This window comes from Vipera ursinii (genome assembly GCF_947247035.1).
Source record: "Vipera ursinii genome assembly, chromosome: 2".
NCBI classification, from domain to species: domain Eukaryota; kingdom Metazoa; phylum Chordata; class Lepidosauria; order Squamata; family Viperidae; genus Vipera; species Vipera ursinii.
Genome location: NC_139513.1, coordinates 170,650,927 through 170,675,962, shown reverse-complemented (window position 1 = coordinate 170,675,962; position 25,036 = coordinate 170,650,927). Strand labels below are relative to the sequence as shown.

Below are 25,036 nucleotides of genomic sequence, written 5' to 3'. Positions count from 1 at the left end.
AAATCTTATTTCCTGCAAATTTTCTTTAATAAATAAGAACATAAATATCCTTCACATTTGACTGTTATCTTCACTTTCTTTACATTGTTTATATCAGGGGTGTCAAACCTGCCGCGTCACGTGACGTGTCGCACCGTATCGCGACTTTTTCCCCCTGGGGTGGGTGCAGCTTCCACATGACACATCCAGCCCATGGGCCAGCAGTTTGACACCCCTGGCTTATATCAATATGACTTTCTGCCTCTTCTTGCTCTCTGGAATTCAGTATTTAGTTCAGCTGATTTTCCACTTGCTTTTTGCTTTCTACTTTTCTTCAGCTATTTTTAGTGTATCAGGTAAACATTATTTCACCTTCTTTTTCACTTTTTGCAATTTGGAATTCTTTTATTGACTTGGGGTTTTTAATGATATTAATGAGTCTTAAACTCCTGATTCTATCAAATCTGATCCATATAATCATAATGGATATGGCTCAAGTTGTACCCTGCCAATGTCCTGATTCTAGTCATTTCCTTTAAATTGTAATTTTGTAAGGAGTTTGTGATCTGAGTGCAGTTGGCACCAGGACTTCATTTTGCTGACCAAAGAGACCTTCTATATCATTGCTTGCAGAATATGATGTTAATTTATTTTGGTGCTGCCTATCATGTGTAGAATTGTTTTAAATTGTTGGAAGAAGATAACTACTAAATACGTTAGAATTTTCTTGGCAACCGCCTCCTGCTTCTTTCTGATCACAGAAACCAATTTTCCATATTTTCCAGATGCTATTTTACTTCTAACTTTTTATAATTAGTATGACTTTTTATGTTGTATTGATATATTGTAAATCATGTCAGTACACAGAACAACACCGAATTAACACTCAACTCCTCTGATTCTGTGGTTGGAATACAGACTTGGATAAATGTAATACTGACTAGCTTGCATTTAACTTGAAATCATCCTGTCATTTTGGAAGTTGCATTCAAACACTGATTCTGACACACTTTTGTGAGCAATGACGGTTACTCTATTTCTGATAAGATTTTCTTAACTGCAGATCTGATACTGTCTTGACATAAAGTGACCCCTTCCGGTCCATTTCAGCTCACAGGATATCAATGTTCAACTCTTGACTCTCTCTGACATTAAGTGATCTTGGTTTGTGACCCTGATATTCTGCATGTTAATGGTGTGTAACAAGAGCTAAACATCTTTTCACCTTTAATGTTGCCACATCACAAGCACCAGTGCTTATACCTACTTCCTCAGAAGTTCACCAGATACCTGGTGGTGAAACTTAGATGAAGATGGAGCAACGGATTCCTTGTTGAGCTCTTTATAAACTTTTGTTTAGGCACATAGCCTAGCTACACATTTTGTTTTATTCAATAAACACGTTCTCTACGAGAAATATTCTAAATCTAAATACAGGAGGTCTTCTGACCAGGGGGTCATTTTGTAATAGCATGCAGACACAGCCCTGATTGTGAATGTCTTACTTTTCTTGGCAGAATACTGGAGTGCATTGGGTTGCCATTACTTACTCCAGCAGATTATATTTACTCTGATCTCTTATCTACAATCTGCCTGTCATGGGTAATTCTTTTGGAGTGTACACTCCCAATGTTGCAGCTCATAGGATCATTAGGGTGTGTAAGTCCCTTCGCCACTACCAGGTAACACTCTACAATACCTAGTATATAGTCATGTAGAAAACCACACACATACCAGTGAATATTGTCTCCTTTGCTCAAATGTGAAAAAATCCACATTACAGATATAGCAGCAAAAAAAAATGTGTCAGATGACACAAATGATATAATTCCCTACAATATCCTTCCTTCTGATTCAAAAGATTTTCCTCAATAACTGACACTTCCAACCCTTAAAATAGTAACGTTATTGCTAGTTAATATAGTGAGCCATAATTAACATTTCAAAAGTAACATTAAGTACTGGACAATGCTTGTTTTTCTTTTGTATTGTCTTACCTCTGCCAAGTGCTGCAGCCGAGACAGAAGAGGCATCCTCTTGTCAGAGCCCAAACGTGTGATATAATTGGAGCGTTTGCTAAACACATATAGTAAGTTTAGCACAGCAAGAACCACTTGCATGTCAGAGGATGCCAATAGCGTTGTGAGGTGCTAGATTGAAGCCAGGACAAAATAATCAATACATTGAGAAATTATGATCAATAACAGAAATTTTATTTTTCTCATTTAAGTGTGAAATTGTCTCCTGCTCCTCCTTTGTGATATCCTTGCAGTATTGTCATTAAGAGAAATTCCTATTTAAAACTCCTTTTATTATGGAGATAATATGTGGCTTTAAATTACTATTTCCTAATTCCCACTTAGTTACAACTAGCTGAATACTGAATACTGGCTGTATACAAGCTTTCTGAACCAAAAATTAGCAGAGCACTACATGAAACACATTGGATATGGTAAAGAATTACATAAATTCAAAATACTAATTTCCAAACTCTTCAATCAGCTTCTTTTACTCAAGAAAACAGTATGAAGAATTCTGTTTCAAACAAAAGTGCCTTACACTATTAAAGCCACAATCTGTTAAGACTTAGCATTTCAATTTCACCTATATCCAAATCTATTCTGTTTCAATAGCAGCATGTCACCTCGATAGAGCTGTACAGATGACGAGAAAAGCTGTATTCTATGAGTAGGGCAGTGAAGTTCAGCACTGACAACAGCAGGGCCTTCAGCTGTTCTCTCTCTGGCCGATCACACACTAGCATCCATGACATGTTCTCCACAGTCTGTCCAGCATCAGCCAGGATGCCATCAAATCTGTCAAGAAGGTCCACCCAGTGGTAAAGTTCACACTGAAAAAAAGACAAAGGCATTCAGGAGACAGGCTATGCATACTGTATAGATACTGGCAGTTATCACAGGCCTCTGGGGGGGAAAAAAGGTTGGTCATTCCACCCACAGAACTACAGGTAGACCTCACTTAGCATCCACTCATTGAGAAACCAAAGTTATGACGGTGCTAAATGAGGGAAACTTAAACATCCTTGTGGTTGTATAACTTTCATAGCATCCCGGTACAACGTGATCGCCATTTGTGACCACTGCTGGCTTCCAACAAGCAGTCACTGGAGAAACTGGGAGCGCATTGGAAATGGCAGTCCTGTGAACATAGGATGCTGCAAAGGATTCGCTTAACAACAACAACTGGGACTGCTGTCATACGGTCAATAGAGTCACATGACATCAAACAATTGGTTTCCCAATTCCAATTATCATTGGTAAGCAAGGATCATCAATAACTCACAGCATCCTCCATTCACTTCTGACATCAGCCAAATACACTAAGATATGGGAACCAAAAAGTTATGACTCCCAACTGGAACTGCATTGCTAAAGAGAGTCGCATCTGGCTTCGCAACCTTTTTATTGTAGATAATTCGCTAATCTAGCTTTTCCCGTTGACTTTGCTGAAGCCCCTGAGAAGATTGCAAAGGGCAATCATTTGACCCTGGGACACTGCGATGGTCATAAGTGTAAGTCACTTTTTTCAGTACCTTCCTAACTTCGAACGATTGCTGAATAAATAGTCATAAAACAAGGACTAGTTATATGAGTTTCTTAAGGACAAAATAGCAGAATCAAAACAAACACTACAGAGAATTGGGTGGTAACATTTATTTCTCAGACCATAGAAGAAACAACCTAAGTCCTGTCACAAATGAACACATGTAAATAAGATTTTTTAAAATTCTTCAAAACAATAAAGCTATAATATTCACATACATAATATATACATTTGCCATCACCACGTACCTTCCCAATATTCCATGTTTTGATCTGTTGGAGTTCCAGCAACAGCTGTTCATCATTGCAAATCTTGAGTTTGTCTATCAAGGCTCTGCAGTCTGCAGGCTGAACACAGGATAAGATTTATTCTATAACAGTGCTCCTTCATTATTTATGTGAATATCCTTTTTCCCTTCACCTTTTTGGCATACAATGAACAATTTCACACAAGCCATGGAGCCTGGCTTGTCAAGTGTTTATTAATATGTCCAAGGTGAATTTGTTATTCTTTAGTTTTTATTATCAGTATTTTGGGGTTATTTTTTAATGTTGTCGGCCATCCAACATTAAAGCTGCTTGGCAAGTGGATGGCCATATAAAAACACGCTGTAAGTTAGTGGCCTTGTGTTGCATGCTTAATTATTGACTGGAACATTAGCTTTTGCTCGCTTGTAGTGCAATAACTGCAATCCCAATAAGGTTATCATTTGGGATAGGTGGAGAGGGAGAAGAGGAACCAAAACCAGGAAATGAGAAAGAATTCCAGTCTTTTCTCATACTGTTTCGCTGACTGATAAAGAAGATGTATGTACAGGAGAAGAACTGAGCTTATGCAGTACTAATACTTGCCCCCTTTAAACGGAAAGGAATATTGCAAATTAGTAATCCGCCAAGGAGGGTACAAGCGTTTAAGTCATAGAGGGAGGGAAAAGAGTTGGCATTTGAGAGTACCTTTTTTCTAGGAAAGGATTGAGAAGGTTATTAAGTATAACAGATTATGTGAACATTGCCTTAACAGTGACAACTTGAGTGTATGTTTATGGATGGGGGAAACAAACCAAACAACATACATGTTAACTTTTGCTCCTATCCTTAACCTGGATTACTCTCTGTGATACCCAAGAAGCCAAACATGCAGCATTTACCGGTCATCCTAAATGACCACAAGGAAAAAAAATATTCATAAGTGTTCCCCAAAGACACTGAATATCACTTCTTATAATGAATGGTTCAGTGTTACTGCTAACTGATCCATCCTAGAGGAAGGTAGGCCTGTGTGACATTTCAGAGAAATCTTTGCTTAAAAGAACCTTCAGAAGAAACATTTCCTCAAACCTGTTTTGCAAACGAAGATTCCTCCTCTCAACCTTTTCCCCATTATAGCTACAGTGCACCTGTGTGGGAAGATGGCTAGCCCAAATCCCCCTTGGCAAGTACGAGGGTTCTCTCAGTTGACTCATGTGTGAGATTCCAGGGACCACTGCAGGAGACTGTAAACCCAAGTCTCTCTGGGTCACTTGAAGGGGATCCAAGCCTGGACAGCTACATCAGAGGGTATGGATTTCTCTAATATAGTTAGGTCTTCCAAGCTATGTGACTTCAATAAACACTGTAAGGAACCCTACAACCAACCAGCCTGGAAGCACTTCAACCAATACTAGAGACAAAGAGTAAGAGGAGCCTTGGAGCAAAGGGATTCATGGCTTTTGAAATTACTTCATCAAGATAGATGTAGTATATGGCAAGTCAAGCGGGCTTATCTTAAAGGCAGTTTATTTCTAACACACTGAAACAAGTGGGGGAAAAATCTATGTTTTCTAAGGAACTTGTAATAAAGAAGTGATTAGCTATAAGCTGCATATAGTCACCCCTTGGTGAGATGGGCAGCATACAAATTTAATAAATGAAAAAGTACATAGCCCAGGGTCTTACCAAGTTACTAGTCAAACGTCTTCCTTTAATCTCATTCTACTATGCCATGTACATATTAAAGCTGCGCACTGCTTCTATGAGGAACTCAAAATGATAAAAGATGGTACTTACAGCCTCAGTGGGCGTTTTCTTCAGCTTAGTTCGGTCTACTTTCATTTTTATTAGTTTTCCACTTTCCAATCCTGCTTGATCAATCAAAGAGAGTTGGCTATCAGTGACAATATTTCAAATGGTTTAAAAGCAGTAGGTATATAATAGAACAAAAATTATTTGGAAAAAAAAATCTACAAAATTAGATCAATGTTTCCTGAACTGACAACAATCAGAAATGTGTATTACAATGCCACAGTATGTTGTGCATTCTGGGAAACGAAGTTGCCAAGATTGGGAAATGTTGGTATAGAGGCACTTCTGGATGAGTTCAAGGGACAAAACAAACTGCCAAGGATTATAATTTCTGTGCCTAGCTTTCAAGATTTTTTTTTTGAAAACTGTAAGCTCAAATGCTACAAACTAAAATGGCAGTCTTTAATGTCATAGTTACTACCAAGAATGCCTGAGTTCTAGAGACACACCTAAAAAAAATACTAGGTGATTGCAGCTTCTTACTTTTGCTGCTTGATCAGCAATCCAACAGAGATGAAAATAAAAAAAAACAATAGTAAGCATTCTAAGGAAAAAAGAGATGTGATAATGTGCACCCTGAGAGCTTAAAAGATAGTTTTGTATATACTTGCATGTGCATGTACCTAATATTTCCCCTCACCTTTACAATCTGTGAGCTTGTTCTGATGTGATGTGCATTTGCCTGAATGTTTCGCCAGATATTTGGGGTGTGAACTGTGCTTGATTTTCATTAGCTTATTTGGGCGTAGTTCAATGCAAAAAAAAAAACAATGGTGTTTTTCCCCCTTTTCTTTTTTCATATGGATATATGGTATGTCTGGAACTTTTAGCATGTATATTTCTGTAACACGGCTAATTTACATTCTGTGAAGCTGCCATTTAAAAGGAAAAATCTGAAAAATCGACATTTTGTTGCAAACTATGGATCCCATGGTAGTCATGATGAGTATAAATACCACACTCCACAGAAAAACACTTTAAATTTCAAGTGGGTTCACAGACTCCCCCAAGTCAGCACTGTTCTACTTCCTCTGCAGCTTTCCTTATTGTTTCTTTATACTTGCAACATTTACTTTTACTAAGACACATGCTAGTGTGCTAAAAGTTTAGTAGCATCTTTTGCAACTATTGTAACAAATTTCATTAAATGCTTTTAACCTATGCCTTTTAATAGATTTCTTCCTAAAATGCTACAACCTACAGGCAAGTTTCTAACCAGGTTCTGGATATTCATTGAGCTGCAAGTTCATCTCACTTATCTTCCCCACCCCCACCCCCCAAAAAAGTGAACTCAGTCTTCCATTCTGCAACAATATTTTCTATTTTAAAATAAACAAAAGTCTGACCTTACTCATTAAAAAAATGTTAAGGGGATAGTGCTAATAGGCACATTTAGGAGGAACAAGAAAACACACCAAGCTGGGAAAAGGGCTTTAATATATTAAAGTAACAATCTAAACAAAGGAAAGTTAAGCCCAAACCACTCAGTATTCTCAGTTTGATTCTACAGGGATTTTCCCCTCTGGATCATAATATTAGGTCTAACTGGAGAAAATATGCTGGGACATCTATTATTGCTAACAATGGTCATCATTATTTGGTGACCTATAGATAGCAAATCAGATTAAATTAGGAAGAATGTTTCTGAAAAATGAAAACATTTTTTCAAAGTTTGATAAATTAAGTTACAATATACCAGGAGCAGGCAATCTGACACTTCTAAGTCCATCATCGCACACCTAATGACATCAAAATTCAGTGGCAAACTACAATTTTTGTTAGACTTGTTCTGTTTTTTTATCCAGAAAAATGCTTGGATTTAGATTTAGAACGTTTAATTCCCACTCTGCAAGTATAAAGAAACTGAAAAAGCAGTCTGCTCTTATAACTTTCTGAGGCCAGAATAAATTTTTTTTAAAGGGGGGGGGAATATGACTCCTGGTTAAAGAAGCTTCCTCTTCCCGCTACATATAACATTTTCTAAAACAAACCTAAAAAAAACAACCAAAAAACCAATCATCTATACTTGGCACTATACAGCTCAGACTGACTTCACCAAACCACTTCAACACTCAATAACTAAAGCTCAAAATAACCTGGAAATAAATGAAAGAACTCCGGGGTTTAGGAAAAGCAAAGAAAGAGAAGAGAGACTGCAGGACATCTTACAACTTCATGGAATAAGGATTGTCCTGACTTCTTCAGCTGAAAACTAGGAGGGGGGGGGGAGGAATTACTTCTTCTAGTTAAAATTAACCCTTGAGGCTTCTGAGTAACTTCACACTGAAAAGAAATTTCTGCAATAATAACTCTTCCATCACTCCCAGCACAATCTAAAAAGCACCACCGATTCTGAAGAATTGTCTGCCTTATTAAATGGAGAAGAAAAAGGCAAAACTTCTAACCCTGATAGTGCAGTGAGGTAGATCAACCTTGAGGTGGCCTGGAAACCCAGCAAGATAAGCAACTCTACCCTGGTTCAGCCCACTATCTTGTATCCATATGTTTTGACTCTTTTCTCATCTACTCAACTAAATAAACCTAGAAATAATTTATTTTCAAAGAAGAGGAAATCTAGGAGTTGCCCTCTAATCCAGATCTATTTTCAACTAGATGGTAGGAAGAGTGGTGTTTCAGTGTCTTGTAGTATTTGCAGCTCTGTATATTTCTGTTTCCTCTGCAATACCCAATCTGTTTTCTACCACATGAGTATGCATACAGATTTAGAAAAGAAACAGAACACCAGAGGAGTAGTAAGCAACAGCAAGAACAAAAACCCACTGCATTAAAAGGGCAAAAGAAAACCATATTTCCCACCCTACCCATTCCATAACTGTGGACCTCGAGTAGAGAGTGCCTCCTAAAAGTATTTTCCCTGGATCAAGCAAGGAATTCTGCTGTTAAAGGATCCATAGAGAGAGCTTGTCTCTCAAATAGTCTTCAGTGTCTTGCTGAGGTCTGACTGTTAGTTTATCCAATAAATCCAGGCAGTCACCAGGAGTCAAAACACATACATCCTCTAGTCCAGGGGTGTCAAACTCAATTTCATTGAGGGCCGCATCAGCATTGCGGTTGCCCTCAGGGGGCCGGGTGGGTATGGCCAGGGTGGGTATGGCCTACTGGGTGGGTGTGGCTAGAGTGTGTATGGCCTACTGGGTGGGCGTGGCCAGCTCTACATCGTTCGCATCGAGGGTGCCTATGGGGGCCTGGGCAGGAGTGGGATGGATCTGAGGGTCTCTGGCAGAAGGAGGGTCTCTGGGCCAGGGCCAAGGCAGTGGGGGCCGTTCCCTCACTGTTTCCAGGATGGCTTCGCGGGCCACATGAAACCACTCTGTGGGCCGGATCCGGCCCCTGGGCCTTGTGTTTGACATGTCTGCTCTAGTCTGATTTCATTTACTCTGTCCAACAATCATGCTTCGTTTTCTGCCTCCTACATACATTCCTTACCATTGAGTGTTCTTAGGTCAGCCATATTTTATTTCTAACTACAGAAGTCACATTACAGAGGCCTAATTTGTTTGTAAACTGAAACAATGTAAAGAGAAGAATCCAGCATTACTCATTTGTAATATAAATACAAAGGAAATATACAATGTAAACCAAATTCAAAAAATTGTTAAAATGCTAATCAAAATGTAAAATGTCAATAAATAAAAACCCAGTATGTTCTGGATTCAAAGTTCTAGACCAGGGGTCAGCAACCTGAAACAGTGAAAGAGCCACTCGGAACCGGTTCCCTCACAAAAGGAAAAACTGGGAGCCGCAAAAAATGTGTGCGCATGCACGTACATGCGCACATGCGCAGAACAGGGTTTGACTGAAGAGTGGAGCCAAGGCGAGATATGCACCTACCCTGCATATTTGAATTGATTGGTTGAACTTTTTTAGTCCCACTTTTTTGTTTTTTGGACTGCACATGGCAGAGGACTGGGAGCCGCAGGAGACGGCTGAAAGAGCCACATGCGGCTCCGGAGCCGCGGGTTGCAGACCTGTGTTCTAGACAATCCATCCCCTGTAGTTTTCCCAACTTCAAATGCATTGCCTTCTAAAACAGATATTTCAGTCTTAATTAGGCTTACGTTACAGTCCAGTTTCCCAAATTCAGCAATTTGGAGAAAGATGTGTTTCCACTGTTACTACCATATCTCCAACATGAAAAATCACTACTGCTGATTAAGGTGTCATACTTCTGTTTATTAACCCACACTTTGGAGATAATAAACACAATTAACTCTCCAGTTTCTGAAAGTCTGGTTTTCTCAATCATGATCTTTCAATGTCGACCAAGCTGAGATGGAATACCTCTGAAATGGAAACAGCTATAATGGGGAGATTCACAATATGTACTATATCCAATGTCACACGAAAACGCCAGCAATATTATCAAGACCTGTTTATACTTCTACTACACTCCATCTTTTATTCTTTCTAATCTTTGCCTCCTGCTGCCTGCAACTGCTTTTAAAGCCTCGTCGGCCAATTCCAGCTCATGAAAACAGTTACCTCATGTTTTAGGCATTTGGACTGTATTTATTTTTCTGACTGCTTTTGACTATTTAAAGTTTTCCTTCATTTGAGAGTAGTAGTTTGCCCCCACTTTCAGAAATCAATTCTATCAATATGCAATGAGACAGGCTCTTCACCAAACAGTGAAATAATTGTCAGAAACACACCTTCCTATTGCATCATATAACACATGGTAAGAATTAACTCTACATTCCCTTCTTGTAGATTTTCTCAACCCTGCCACTTCTATTTCAGCAACTGACCCCTGCTAAAGTGAAACATAAATGTCATTATTTGGAAAGGAATGTGCTCCATTATAATTCAAAGATCCATAGAAGTAGCAGATGTAAAAGACAGATCTTAATTAATGTTCACCACAAAATAGTATGTGGCTCTAAACAATAGGCTACATATTTGCTTCATTCTATAACACAGTAAAATTACACAGTTCAATTCTTTAGTAAGTAGGCATTTTTTCCCTTTTCTCTAGCCCATTTGGAATTTATTGACCAAATCATTTCCTGCATCGTTGTACATTTACTAGGGATTAATTCTCATTTAACAGAATAGAATTTGCATGTAGGATGAATGGATTAAACTACGATAGGGCAATCCTAAGCATGTTAGCCTAAAGTTTGTCATATTCAATAGGAGGTACTGCTAATTTTGGTTAACTAAGACTTATTTTGTACATTTTAGTGACAAGGGCATAAAGTGATGGTATTGTGAATGGAAGCTATTTTTAACCCCTCTCTCTCTCTCTCTCTCTCTCTCTCTCTCTCTCTCTCTGGCAGAATAAATATTTTCTGGACAATTAATGTTTATTAAATATATTTGCCATTCAATACAGGTCAACTTACATTCACAAAATATAACATTAAAACAAACAAAAGCATAATATTAAAATTGGGCAGTGAGATGTCACAGATTTTTTTTATCAAAGCACAAAGCTTTATGCCCAATATCAAAAAGTCAAATATACCTCTCTCTAGTTGTCACCCAATTCAGCTCTGATGGCAGAGAAACCAAAGGAAAATCTCCAATTATCATCTCATTGGAAGGGCAGGAAAGGAATAAGGTGGAGCAAAGCTCTCAGGTTAACAGTAAATCTTTTGCCATTGCTTCCAATACAGAATAGTTTAACAACCAATCATATTGAAAACTGCACAAAACTCCAGGAAATAGGACATGTTGCACTCCTGGCTATCAACATAAATTATCTACTAAGATGATCAAGAGTCTTTATGCCAAAGGCAGTTCTGAAATGAATCAAGGTAAGATACAAGCAAGGCTAGAATGAAGCACACACTATAACTCATTGAAATTGGGGTTCCCGCCCCCCTCCCCATAGTGGGTATAAGCAAATAACCAATAACAGTAACTGGTCTTTATGTAACTCAAGGACTACAATAAAGAGACATGACTATACCTGTACTTAAGAAACCAGAATGTTCTTTTTTTAAGAATGGCCCACCAAAAAAAACTTCTGAAAAGGGAATTGAGATTATTCACGCTCATAGATTTACTGATCATTCAACACAAGGCATACCATCTACGACAGCCATTATTCTTGCATTTTTCCATACATTTTGTTTTTACATCTGGATTGTTTAATATATAAGCAAATTTCAAACATACATTATTGTCTAAAACATTTATATCCTGCTCTTCAACTGGAAAAGTGCTCAGAATTCGTTAGAAAAATACTTAACTGTACCAGATGGGCAGATAACTGGAGATAAACAATGCCTCAAAGGGACTTTCCTAGTAATAAAAGTTACTAGGGAAAAAGTTTAAATAACACAAGAATTCAGGCAAGCATTGCCTGATAAGAAATGTATATGTAAGCAAATCAAAGCAATTAACATTGTTCTATTTCTCCTGCTGTTTCAACGTAAGGAAAAGAAAGTCTGTGTTTTCTCAGGTAGGCCAGTCAGCACCTGTAGGTTGCATAGGAAATGACTACTAATTTTCTAATCAATTGGAAAACCAACTCTAACCCCACTGATGCCTCACAACCATTTCATGAATTTCTAGCTTTGTTCAAAAGCACCCACTGCCAATAGTTTAAAACTTCAATTCCTGTCTTCCCATCCAAATCTTTTTTACAGAATGGCAAACTGCTGAACTCATCATTTACCTGTAAACAGCACGACACAGCTGCAGCACTTTTCACCACAGCACTTCCTACTACAGAATTTATTGTCTAAAATAATGAATTATGCTTTTACCAGGATATAAGTTCTGTTCTGACATATCAGTCTTTCTGGATACCCATATTAGAAAACCACCTAGTAAAATGGCAGGCTGTGTCATTATCTAGATGACAAATAACTATGAGAAACAGTTTCGACATTCTTTTTTCAGCATATGCACATATGTCTATACCTCACCAGTCTTCATTAACTAGATATTTGTTGTAAGCTAAAGTGGTGCTCAGAGATAGGTGAGCTTATACAGTTATTACATGCTGGAGTAAAGCAGAGAAAGTGATTATGTTCTGATCCAACAGTTACTTGCATCAGGAGTTCAAAAATAAATAATCTCAAATTCTCATTAGAATAAACCTGTGCAGAAAGAAACTGGCTCATTTTTGGTAACAGGAGTGTGTAAGTTAGAATGTCCCTTTCATTCTTGACTGGGAGATTCTAAATTAATTCTTATCCTTCTAAACAATTCTGACTTTAGTCACCATGTTGTCATACTGGAAAGATGAACAAGCTGACCAAAGGTAGGTCAGGCAAGATTGGTCTGCAGTATGTGCAGACTTGTCATTCATGATTCCAATCTTCTTTGCTCATTCAGGCAGAATAAGCAACATCCAATATGCAGGGGTGATAGTAAGTTTTTATTATCATTATTAAGGTAACATGCATTAAAATGTAAATATAAACCTGCAACATATACAGAATCTCATTTCATCAGCCTTATATCCTAAAATTATTTATTTCAGTTGCTAAGGAGTATATACAATTGTAGAGTGTTTATTTGCAATTTTAGGTTGTTTTTTGGTGGGTTTTTTTTAAAGAAATTAAAGCCTATTGGAACTAGAATACCTATTTTATTTAATCTGCCCCTCAAAACTGTTCCACTACTCGTTTAGTTTCCTAGTGAATTTTGGGTGGCTTAGAAGCTGCAAAAAAGGGGGCTGAGAGCCTCATCACAGTCTGTAAGTCAAAGGTTGACCACCATACATTTGATATGTATCTCTTCAGAAAATTTAAAAAGTGCTGATCGATATACAGAAGCTGCAAGTTAAGCAGGATATGTTACTTGACCATGTGAGTCAGTCAGACATCCCAAGTGTTTATTACCCCTGTGCTTATGAATTTGCATGTCTTTGGGGAGGTATGACTTCTATCACATAAAGCAAAGGCGTACTCTTCAGCCCCACCCATTCCTGAAAGCAAGAATGTTTTAAAAGAAAGAAGTTGCTGGGACTAAACAAAGCTACATTATCTTCCAATAGTTCTGACAAATAGCTAGAATTACTCCTGGAGGACAGGAAAGGTGTGGGAAAAGCAACATAAAACTCTGCTTTAGGATTCAGGTTATATTTAACAAACAGATCAATGTTTTAGGTATAAATGTGTTACATTTTAATTTCTTTTATCAATGTGTGCCCAAGTTCTAACATTGATTATATGTACCATTCTTTTATACATTAAATTATACATGAGGATATTTCCTCTCATTCAAATCCCTTGTAAGCTGTAACACCCAGGAGCCTGTGAGAATTTATTTATTTGTATCCTGGCTTTATTATTTTTACAAATAACTCGAGGTGATGAACATACCCAACACACCATCCTCTTCTTTTCCCCACAATAAACCTGTGAAGTCCGTTGGACTGAGGGAATGAGTGACTGGCCCAAAGTTATCTCATTGGCTTTCATGGCTAAGGCAAGTCTTAAAACTAATTGATTACCACAGAACTGTGGTCTGTTGGATTTTTTAGCTTAATCAATTTGCCAGCTGCTAACAGTTTTTTGAGAGGGGATGTTTGAGATCACCAGCAACTAATTTATAAGCTCAGCACCATTGTTATATGTATAGGGGGAAGGGGTCTGTCTTAGGTTTGTATGCAAGCCCACCTATTATAGTTTAGTAATATGTATGAACAAAGAACCAATAGCTTGCTCGCTCACCAAAACATGTTTTTAAAACACTGATTTAGTCACAATTATGTATTATAGTTTCACACAACCTGTGCAAATTTGGTAGATAACATAGGGAAAGTGAATGGTAAACTGAACAAATATAATAAGGTAATTTCATCAGTTAGCAATACAATACCAGAAAAGGTTAATTACTAGAACTGCATAGTGAGGACTCTCCTATGCAGGGATTCATATCTGCACCAGAAAATTCTAATGAACCTACTCAAATAATATTAAGAGGCTATCTGCACATCTGTCACATTACAATTCACAGAACTCAAATATCAGAATGTAGATAATTCATTTCATTAAGTTTTGACGATTATGTGTAATCTATAAATACTGAATTAGAGAATAATAATTCTGGAAAAGCCTATCCCTAGTGGTTCAAAGTGGTTCAAATTCACATGCAACTAAAAAGCAGAACATCAGCACCATCCAGAAACAGCTCTTTTCTTTCACTTTCCTCTTTAATCCGTTTGCTCCAAAATGTAGGTGAATAGACATTTCTCATACTTGAAGCATCCCAGTCAGATAAACAGAGTTTCTGTAACACAACATATTTTATTATCTAAAGGTAAAGGTAAAGGTTCCCCCGCACATGCGTGCTAGTCGTTTCCGACTCTAGGGGCCAGTGCTCATCTCCGTTTCAAAGCCGAAGAGCCAGCGCTTGTCCGAGGACGTCTCCGTGGTCATGTGGCCGGCATGACTAGACGCCAAAGGTGCACGGAACGCTGTTACCTTCCCACCGGAGTGGTCCCTATTTTTCTACTTGCACTTTTACGTGCTTTCGAACTGCTAGGTTGGCAGAAGCTGGGACGAGTAACAGGCGCTCAGCCTGTTACGCAGCACTCGGGATTCGACCCGCCAAACTGCCGACATTCTGATCAACAAGCTCAGCGTCCTAACCCACTGAGCCACCGCGTCCCTTTTATTTTATTATCTACCTCAATATAACTTAGTAAAGATTTCTGCTGATTTGTAATCTCTTTCGATAACTGGAATTCTGAGACAGATTACCCCGATATCTGCTAGTCATAACATATTTAATACGAACTTTGATCTAATTACTATCCCTTCTCTCCCCGCCCTGTCCCAATTAACATCCTATAAACTAGCAGGCTATTTATTTCTCTGGAATAGGCTAGAAGTATTAAATTAATACGTTTCAGAAGCCTTCTCCAAATAGTCCTCTCCAGGTAAGTTACAGCACCCTTGTCTCAAGCCGCTATGCTTAAAGTCCAACTCTTAAAATGTCTTTATCTCCCACTTTTCCATTTACCGTAAGTAAGTACTATCACATAATTTTGAGAAGCTAGTGTCCATCTCAACTAAATTTTCATGTCAAAGAAAATGTCAATACATAGTTACTGTGAACTTTGACAAAATACATTATTAACCCAATATTCAACAATCACAGACAAAACTAACTCATATTTTTGGCATATATCAAGGCATATTAATAGATAATTGCTGCCAAACATGCCCAAAGAGAAAGTCATCTTCATGAAATAACACTACATCTTAAAGAAATTTAACATTCTAAATTTAATCTGCCCAGAAGAAATTGCATTCAAAATAAATAGTTAATGGAGCTATGCACAAACCATCGCTCTTAATTATATCATATCAGTTCAGCACTGAGTAGAGTCAATGGAAGCTCTTATCTCCAAACTTAAACAAAAATTTTATTCTGTCACTTTTTTACCAAAACATATTGCCTTGATTGAGTGAACTGGCTCACCAAATTCCATCTCATCTACAAACAGGCATTATACTAAAACTTTACTATTTAGTAATGGAGGCTTCTTCATGCCTAAACATTTAGTTTTTTTCAAATAGAATGAATTCTTTCAATTCTACTTTCCAGCTACATTAACCTGTATTAACAAATGACAAGGTGACATATTGGGGAAACACTGCTGTTCAACCTACTGACAGCTTTTAATCTCTTCTGAAAGACTATCCAAACACCATGAAGCAGTTGGGAAGTTACACTGAATACTCTCCCAGTATCGGAAATCCATTGAAGATGAAAAACTAGGCAAAGATATTATTCTTCATTATTTTAATGAATACAATTGGATAACTCCAGGAAGAATAGACAAAATACAAACTTTCATATTAAACTGAACACATCCATTGCCTTCTTATAGCTGCATATGATGCAGTCTCAAGACAAACTCCAAGTTTTTTTATTTATTATATTTTAACATTTGTCTTAAAAAAAATCAAAATCACACATTCATCCTTGAAGGGTCAAAGCTAGTCAGATAAGCATACAGCACCAACACTGGAAATCCCAGAAGACCAGTGTGTCTTGACAGACTTCCTCTCAGGTCCATATTAAGTGAGCTGCTTAGTCACTGTTTAGTGTTTAAATTTCATTTTTGCAACAGGACACACCAAATCCCTATAAATATTGCTTGACAGGTACCAAGTTACAACTACAAGATAGAAAGTATGCTTCCAGCACTTTAACATCACTGTAGTAGCTCAGTTACAGAAGCAAATAGCAGCAACAGTTATAAAGATTTGACAGCAGAACACTAAGAGGCTAAATTTATTTAACATGTGCTACATCAGGGGTGTCAAACTGCCGGCCCGTGGGCCAGATGCGTCATGCTGAAACCATGGCCACCACCATTGCCAGCAATGGAAAAAAAGTTGTGATACATCACATGATGTTGCGAGTTTGACACTCCTGTGCTACATTATTCTTTCATGAACAGAGGCCAATCATATGAAGCATCCAGGAGTGTAAATAATTAACATAAGCAGCCTGCTAATTTGAACAAAATATTTATTCAAACAGATGTATATTCAAATTATAGATTCTTTACATTCTATATAATTAGAATATTAAAAAGCTCTTGCCATTTCAAAGAGTTCTACTTTCAGTAGTCACTTTTTAGATTTGTTCTTCCTTCCAAGGAATCCCTAAATAGAAACTAAATACATTGCAAAAGATTTGGCAGTACATTCAACTATGCTGGGGACTAACTAGGCTTTCAGAGTATTAGTACTGCTCCACATGAGTGCAGCCTAAAACACATTAACTAATGGATAAATGGACAAGCTGTCTTCTAAGGGTTTCTGTGTTCTTTTAAGAGAACTACAGACAAACTTTCACAAAAACCACATGGACTTTCAGAACAGACTGTTTGAAAAACTATTACTCTATTAACCTACAACTGAGTTGTAGGTTCTTGATGCAAAAACAATTACAGTACAAATATCTCTACTATGCTTGGAGGAACACAAATAAATTCCTTTAAGTGTATAACATATGCACATCTGCTAGTTAATACAAACTGCCTGAATATTGAAGCAAAGAGGCAAACTGATTAATATTTATAGTATGTATATCTTTTAAAGTTGTACAACACAGGTTTACCTCAAAACTCAACTAAATTTAAAGAGGTTTAGTTCCAAGTAGACATATACTACATAATTTTGACTCAATAGATTTTTTTTGTTAATTCCTCTGTTTTTGCCACCACATATGGCTGTTTTGTGAATTTTGAGTTAATAAAATTGAAGATTGATATGTTTTAGAAGAGGAATGGTAGGGAATTTTGGAAGTGAATTCCTAAAACATCTGGAAAGGAATCAGATTAGAAAGACAGAGCTCAAAATATCATAGCCACCCATTTTAGCATTTTCATGTAAATTTAATCTTATATTCACATATTAATTCTAAAATATGATACAATCTAGCTATGTGATACAATTCATAAAGATTCTGCTTATTACTTCACCTCAAGTCCTTGTTTTGTTAATTGTTATGAGAATCTATACTAAGTATTTTAAGAGTTTCTTATATAAATATGAAAGCAAATTACTCAATAAAATAAAATATACAAGCAGAAATATCTCAATAGCAGAACAACATAAAAGATTTTGCATGATATTAATAGAGTCCAGATGAGAATCTTGAAAGAAAATTCCATAAATAGTGTAATGGAAAGCAAGAATATTTCCTCCACAATTAATAGTTATCTTAGGTGACAAGGGACATTTTAGGAGGACATCTGAGAACTATTTCAAAACACAGGCATGTACCTAGATCTCAAGCCATGTAGTGTCAAAAGTACTACACTGAACTGCTCTCAGAAACAGTCCAGAAACCCATAAAGTTCTGTAAACTTCAGTAAACCGAATCAGAGCCAGTCTATAACTAGGAGTTGCAATTTGGATGAACTGAAACTTCAGCAATCTTCTGTGGCAGATCATATAAAACCTACAATATTGCAATATTCTACAACCAGAATGTAGCAAGTGCAATATAAACATTAGAAGACATCTATAAAATCAAAGCACATGAAGGACCCCCAAATTGTTCTTTAGCTAACTTTCCATAATCTCTTAAGAAACATGTGTCAGTGGCCTTTTAGTAAAACACATGTTTTACAGTACAGTAGTTATTGGGTTTAAAAAGTTAGTAAACTGAAAGATTAATATAACAGTCGGTATTCAGAATTTCAATAGGCATGTTTTGGAACTAAAAATCTGCAACAAACACTACCTAACAGTATCCCATCTTCCCATCTATTTAAAAAACAAATAGATGTGTTAAATGTTGCAGACTGGAGCAATTGCTATTATTCAGAACAGAGCAATCACACCTTTCCTTTGGTACTCAAAACTTACACATGGACTTAGCCGGTTTTATTCTACTTTCAGAGTCTGACAGAATTTTGTCCAAACAAAATGTCTTGGCCCTGTATCAATCTTCTGAAGGCCCAAAATTATACACATGGCCCCATTTGATCAGATTACTAAATATCATTATTCTTCTATTCAAAGTATGCCATTAAGACTTGCCTTCCTTTGAACAAAATGGAAGAAAATGAGCTCAAATAAGGAAAAGAGCCATACTGATTATTGTAAACTGCAAAACTTCCCCAAACAGAAAGACAATTATCTCTGAAATCAGTATCAGGCTGTTTGAATATGACTGTTCAGGATAGCATAACAGCAATGTTAATTCTGAGTGGCCAGATGTTCTTACATGCTTCAATTGATTTTGAAATTTGTTCTGTAAATGAAGAGGCTGTGCTCCCTTTAGTATAACATTATACTCTTAAACATTCCAACAAATGGTCATCTTAAAATTATATAAAAACAATGGAAAATGGTGAACCTATTACAAGGGTAATTCAAAGAGATGTCTGAGCTAATCTTCTCACTAGACCATTTGTTTGCAAGTCTGCAAGTCACTCAGACAACCAAATGTGTTAAGCTGGTCAACAAGTATATCAGGTTTTAGCAACTCTACTGTTATGACACGTCAAATTAAAAGTCTCAGAGTAAGAGCAGGATTGCCTCTGAAAGTCTTACAAGCCAAACAACCGTTTATGTAGTTTACTTCAATGTAGGTTTCATTAAATATACAAGAACCAAATTAATTTCCTCACTGAAATTACAGAAAGGCTGATATTTATTACATTCACTGTAGAAATGCCAGTTCCTGCATTGGGTATTATTTCTATTATAAAATATTTTGCAATAGGAAGTAAGAAAGAAACATTAAGCTCTGAAATTTTTAGAAAATGCCACTGTATAGATGGGAACTCAGGTAAGTTAGCATGCTATTTTAGGAATACAGAACAAAGTATCTCACCATGTAGCATATTTCTAGCTTGAAATATGGCAAATATATAGCATGAAAAGTATGGGGCAAAATATTCTAGATTTGTAAACAGTTATTTATTAGAATGGCTATAAAGATTACCCATCTGTCAGATAAGCAGGAAGGAAAACTATCTTTTCAAAGTTACAGGAGTAAAATTGAGCCAGAAGATGTTACTTTTTTGCAGTGATGAAACATTTATTCATTTGAATAAATTTATTATTCAAGATACAAAACTGAATGCTAGACATCACAATAGGCATGTTTGCTTTAATGCTTACAGGTGATCAAATAAACCATTTCTAAACATTCTTCAATAGCAATATACCCAGCTGAACATATCCTAGGGTGAAATTGACAAATACTAACAAGTTAAATGATGCAGTGTGTAGCCCCAAGTGAACTGACAGCTACAGCTCAGAAATTTAGATTATATATTTTTTCTTTCAAAGCAAGAGCAGGGTTTTTATTATGTGCTCCTACTGACCCACTTCAAATGAGGAATACCTTAAGGGTGGGCATAGATAATATCTGTTACTTTTATGCATAAGAATCAAATGCTAAAAAAGAAACATACATTGAGATTAATTACAGTTTTTACAATTGTTTTATCTTCAGTTTGATAAATCGGGGCTTTACCATTTTTTCTGAGAATGATACATTATCCAATAGCCTTACATTTGATCTAATTTTAGCCCCGTGATTGCTGATAAATTACAAAATTATACACGTTCTATTTACTAAAATAGTAATATTTTATACAACTCCTTTAATGAATATATTTGTACTATGTAATCTACCTAAAATTAAAATATGAACTTGGCAATCTGATTTGTATACTTTTATCATGAGCTCACAAATTTACTATTATTTTGAGATAATGCCTCTGCCCAATCACATCCATCTGTCACATTGGTCCAGTAGGAAGAGTATATTGTGGGTCCTAGTCCATGAAAAAATGTCATCTGACGGGACCCAGGAAGAGAACCTTTTCTGCTCTGGCACCTACTCTTTGGAAGATCATTCCACCTAAGAACAGATTGCCCTTGACCTTGTTGGCCTTCTGGTAGGGCAAAATAAAATAAAATAAAATGCTGCATTGTTATGGAAACTGAGGTCTCCTACAGACCATGGTTTTTTTAAATGGTTGCTATTCTTTTTATGTATTTAAATTATTTTAATATTATGGTGTGGGTGATTTTCTTGCATTTTCTTTTTAGCTTTGTACATGGCTCAATCATATATGTGAGATGGGCACCCGTATAAACTATAAAATAAAGTGGCTTTGTACAAACTTTCATCCTTGCTTCTCTACTAGCATTCGTTTAAAAACTGTACAACAATCACTTTTAATATTCAAGCATACATTATGCTATGTCTATTATTGCAAGGTAACAAAACATTTTACAATATATGATTTGAGGATGGTATCAACAGAATACCTTCTAATGATGTCAATATGTCTATTTCAGCTGAAGAATTATAGATAACAGTAAGGAAATGGAACAAATATATAAAAAGTGACATGATTTTCACATGATGCAACCATTGGCATAAAGCTTGTCTCTATTCATAATATACAATTAACCCTGAACTGACCAAACAAAGCAGTTGTGTTCTTAAACATTAATGCCTTGATTCCCAGATGTCGTAAGTATCATAAGGGGATTAATACATGTAATTTTTGAAAGATGGGAGCATGGAAAACAAATTATCATTATCAGTTGGCTGTAATGTTCTACTCACAAATATCAATTTAGTAGAAATAAAATTGGTTAAATTGGTTAAAAGCAAGAAAACCTGATTGCAAAGCTTCAAAAATCCAACTATTGTTTCCAAGTAGCTTATTAAAAAAATCAAGTACAATGATAATCCAATATTCCCAAACAGGAATAGCAGGGAAAATTCAGTATCACCTCAATATTGTAAATATTGAAATGAGAGATACAGAATTTGAACCTCAAATACAATACTAATTTTCTAATGGTATTTATTAGTCAAGATAGCCAAGAAAGAAATGAAGAGCTTTATATACTAGCCAGTTTCCTACAGAATTTAAAAATATAAAAATTGATACATGATAGCCTCAATTATTATGTATTAACTGCCCAACTCTACTGGACTCTGGATGGCATACAAACCTAGTGAAAACATAAAAGCAGTTAAAGACATTGAATCAACTAGACTATCCAGACTAAAATAATCCAAAGCAAAGGCCATTGAACAAATGAACTTCAACAGCAAGCCTGGGACCAAAGCTAGATTTTCAAAGCTTTCCAGAATACCAGGAGAGAGAAAGAGCACCATTCTTATCTCTAGAAAGATGCTGTTACAAAGGGTGGGAACCATAACAGAGAAGGCACACTTCCTAGGTCCCACAAGATGACAATGCTTAATGGAGAGCTGGAATGCACCCATTCTGCTGGAATTTACCGGGCAGGCAGAAACAATTGGAGACAAATAGTTTCCCAGATATCCAGGTTCTACGCTGTACAGGGCTTGCTGATGTAGCAAAAAAAAAATCATTTACAGCAGATAGTCTTAGCACTTCAGATGCTAAGACTACCCTAATGGTCAGGAATATTATGAAAATTGCCCATCTGTTACATACGCTTTACTATAGGAAGCCATTCCCCCCCCTAATACACACAAGAAATAAACAGTAACAGATGTATACAAACAGGTAAGGGTCAAAAACACTTAAGCAAGTCATTGCCTGAAAATCAATAACTTTGAGATATTTCATGGAGTCACTGTTTTGAAGGAAAACAAGCATTGCCCAATAGAAACTTCTGTACTAACCTGGAATCACAGCCAATCCATACTTGGCCTGGTCTGATATTCAAGTCACTTTTCTGCCACCTTTGCCTTACCGTAGCCAGACCAAGGTAATACTTCCTGGTTTCTCAGTCAGTCTAATCCACTTATGTCAGATTATTCAAGACCTGCAATAGATACAAATTTCGGCTTCATGTATATCATGTTTAAAGAACAGATATTTTCTAAAAAGGTTTTCATTCTAGCTACTATATTCCAAATGATTTGTCTTCCTTAACCTATCTTCTTAGCTATTAAATTTTTTTAGATGCCTAAAGTTAGATGCTTAATATTTCTGATATAATCAAAATATTTAATAGACTTATATAATACAGAAGTTAAAATCCTTCCTCTTATTTTCCCCCACAACAATCCTATGAGGTAGACTGAATGGAGACTGAACCTTCATGGCTGAGTGCCCTAGAACCTGGCTCTCTCCACTTCTTCTCCAGGACCTTAACCACTACATAATATTGGCTCTCAAGTTCTGTTGAGTTCACAAAGTAGCCCATAAGTCATGCCAATCATCTCATGTGTAATTATTTTGTTTACCATCAAATACAGAATAAGCATCCTACATTCTTCTAGCCAACACAAACAGGGCAGACTAAGAGATGCTACAGACTCAGCACATTGCATCATTTAGATTTTATGCAATGGAGACCTAACAAAAATGCCAAAACAAGCTTTCGGAATTAATATTTACTTCTACAATACTAAGATATAGCATTTTTTTAAAAAAATATTATTACCAACTCTAGTCCATTCTTGAAGTTAATCTAAAAAGCCAGACTTTGGAGAAATAAATTTCATCTTAAATATCTCAGCAAAAATGAGTAATTAAACAGCCATGTACACAAAAATATCCAGCTAAGAAATCTGCCAGTAAATCAATTGTGCATTTTCCCACCCTGCTTTTCATTTTAATATGCTACAACCAAAGCATAAAAGTTGTTCAGGTTTGGTTTTCTCCAACTGAAGAGTTAGAAAAGCATACATATGAAACCTCTTTGGGACACAATTCTTTATCTAACATAGCTTACAAAAAGACACTCAAGAGAAATTTAAAATGATGAGTTACACAAGAAATGTTTGAGCTTGCTATTTAGAATAAACTAAGTATACCACCATCTATTACGAAGGAAAGACCAGATTCCAAGCACCACTCTGGAATCATTTTGGAGAGATACTTACAACAAATGTAAGCAGGCTTACAAAAGTAGACCTATAGACAAAGGCATCCTTTCATTACATACACAACCCCAAAAACCAAGAAAACGTAATTCTGCACACTTCTGAGGGAAAGCTAATACAGGGGGAGGCGGGGAGAATCGAGGAAGACATCTAAGGACTACGAAACCAGACTCTAAGAAAACGATAAAGATTAACTATAGAGATTAAATATATATATATATCCATACCAATGTAAGAATGGCTCCCAATAGTCTCCTCCAACCAAAGAGAAGCAGCAACTTTCACGAGGCCACTGCAATATCCTGACGTGAAATAGCGCAACTGTTTCAATCCGTAATTTTCACCTACGGTGATTACCTCAACTGTATTCTTTTTTTTTTGTTTTTTTAATACGATTGCCTGGGTTTGAGGTGGGACCCTGAACGAAGTACGCGGGCTCACAAGCCTGACGCGTCGACCGACCGCCTTAGCTTCTAGCGGAGTACGTCGCGTTTTACCCAAAAGGTGAGGAAAAAGCCCGAAGGTCTATCCGAGGAGGACGGGCTAGCTAGCGTGACTCTCCGGGACTCACGTGCCTCCTTTTGCGGGTGATGCGCGAGCGAGATATAGGGGAAGTACTATCTCCAAGGAACGGAGACGAAGTACTTCGTAAATGGCTAGCCCATTCCCACCCGAAGGACGACCTGAGGCAAAAACCACCAATTCCCGACTTCAATCACCCCCCACCCTCCCTTCATCTCCAGGGGAAAGCCAGGGCCCATTGTCCCGCCTCAGCAAACATCCCATTTCTCCCCCCATCTTCCCTCTTTCCCTTCGGCTACAGCCTCCGCTCTTGCCCGTCTTCGCGGATCCCGTGCGCCCCTCCACCCCCGCTGCACGGATACCTGCTCCGGGGAAGAAATGGAGGGGGTGTCAATGCCGTACCCCCTTGCCTCCCGCCGCCGCCATCTTAACAGCAGTCCCTGAGCCTCAGCCCCGGTTAAATCACGCGAGAACTCACCACCTGGTAGAGAGCGCAGAAGAGACGCGAGAATTGAGGGGAAGATGAGACGAGAACTGGAGGAGCGGGGAGGCAGGCAAGTCATAAGGAAACGAAAATCTCGCGAGTTGTCGTCGTCTCA

The 25,036-nt window shown here is 37.1% G+C and overlaps 1 protein-coding gene across 1 annotated transcript in view; it reads right to left on the bottom strand.

Moving 5' to 3' along the window:
- The window catches only part of HUWE1 (HECT, UBA and WWE domain containing E3 ubiquitin protein ligase 1), a 101,247-nt gene extending 76,232 nt beyond the window's left edge, over positions 1-25,015 (bottom strand). The window contains exons 1-5 of the mRNA XM_083356717.1: positions 24,916-25,015; positions 5,589-5,659; positions 3,792-3,890; positions 2,624-2,830; positions 1,977-2,129 (exon numbers count right to left, since the gene is read on the bottom strand). Coding sequence (XP_083212843.1) covers positions 1,977-2,129; positions 2,624-2,830; positions 3,792-3,890; positions 5,589-5,659; positions 24,916-25,000 — 615 coding nt within the window. The 5' untranslated portion in view covers positions 25,001-25,015. The remainder of the gene's footprint in view (positions 1-1,976; positions 2,130-2,623; positions 2,831-3,791; positions 3,891-5,588; positions 5,660-24,915) is intronic.
- Between the last annotated feature and the right edge of the window lie 21 nt (positions 25,016-25,036).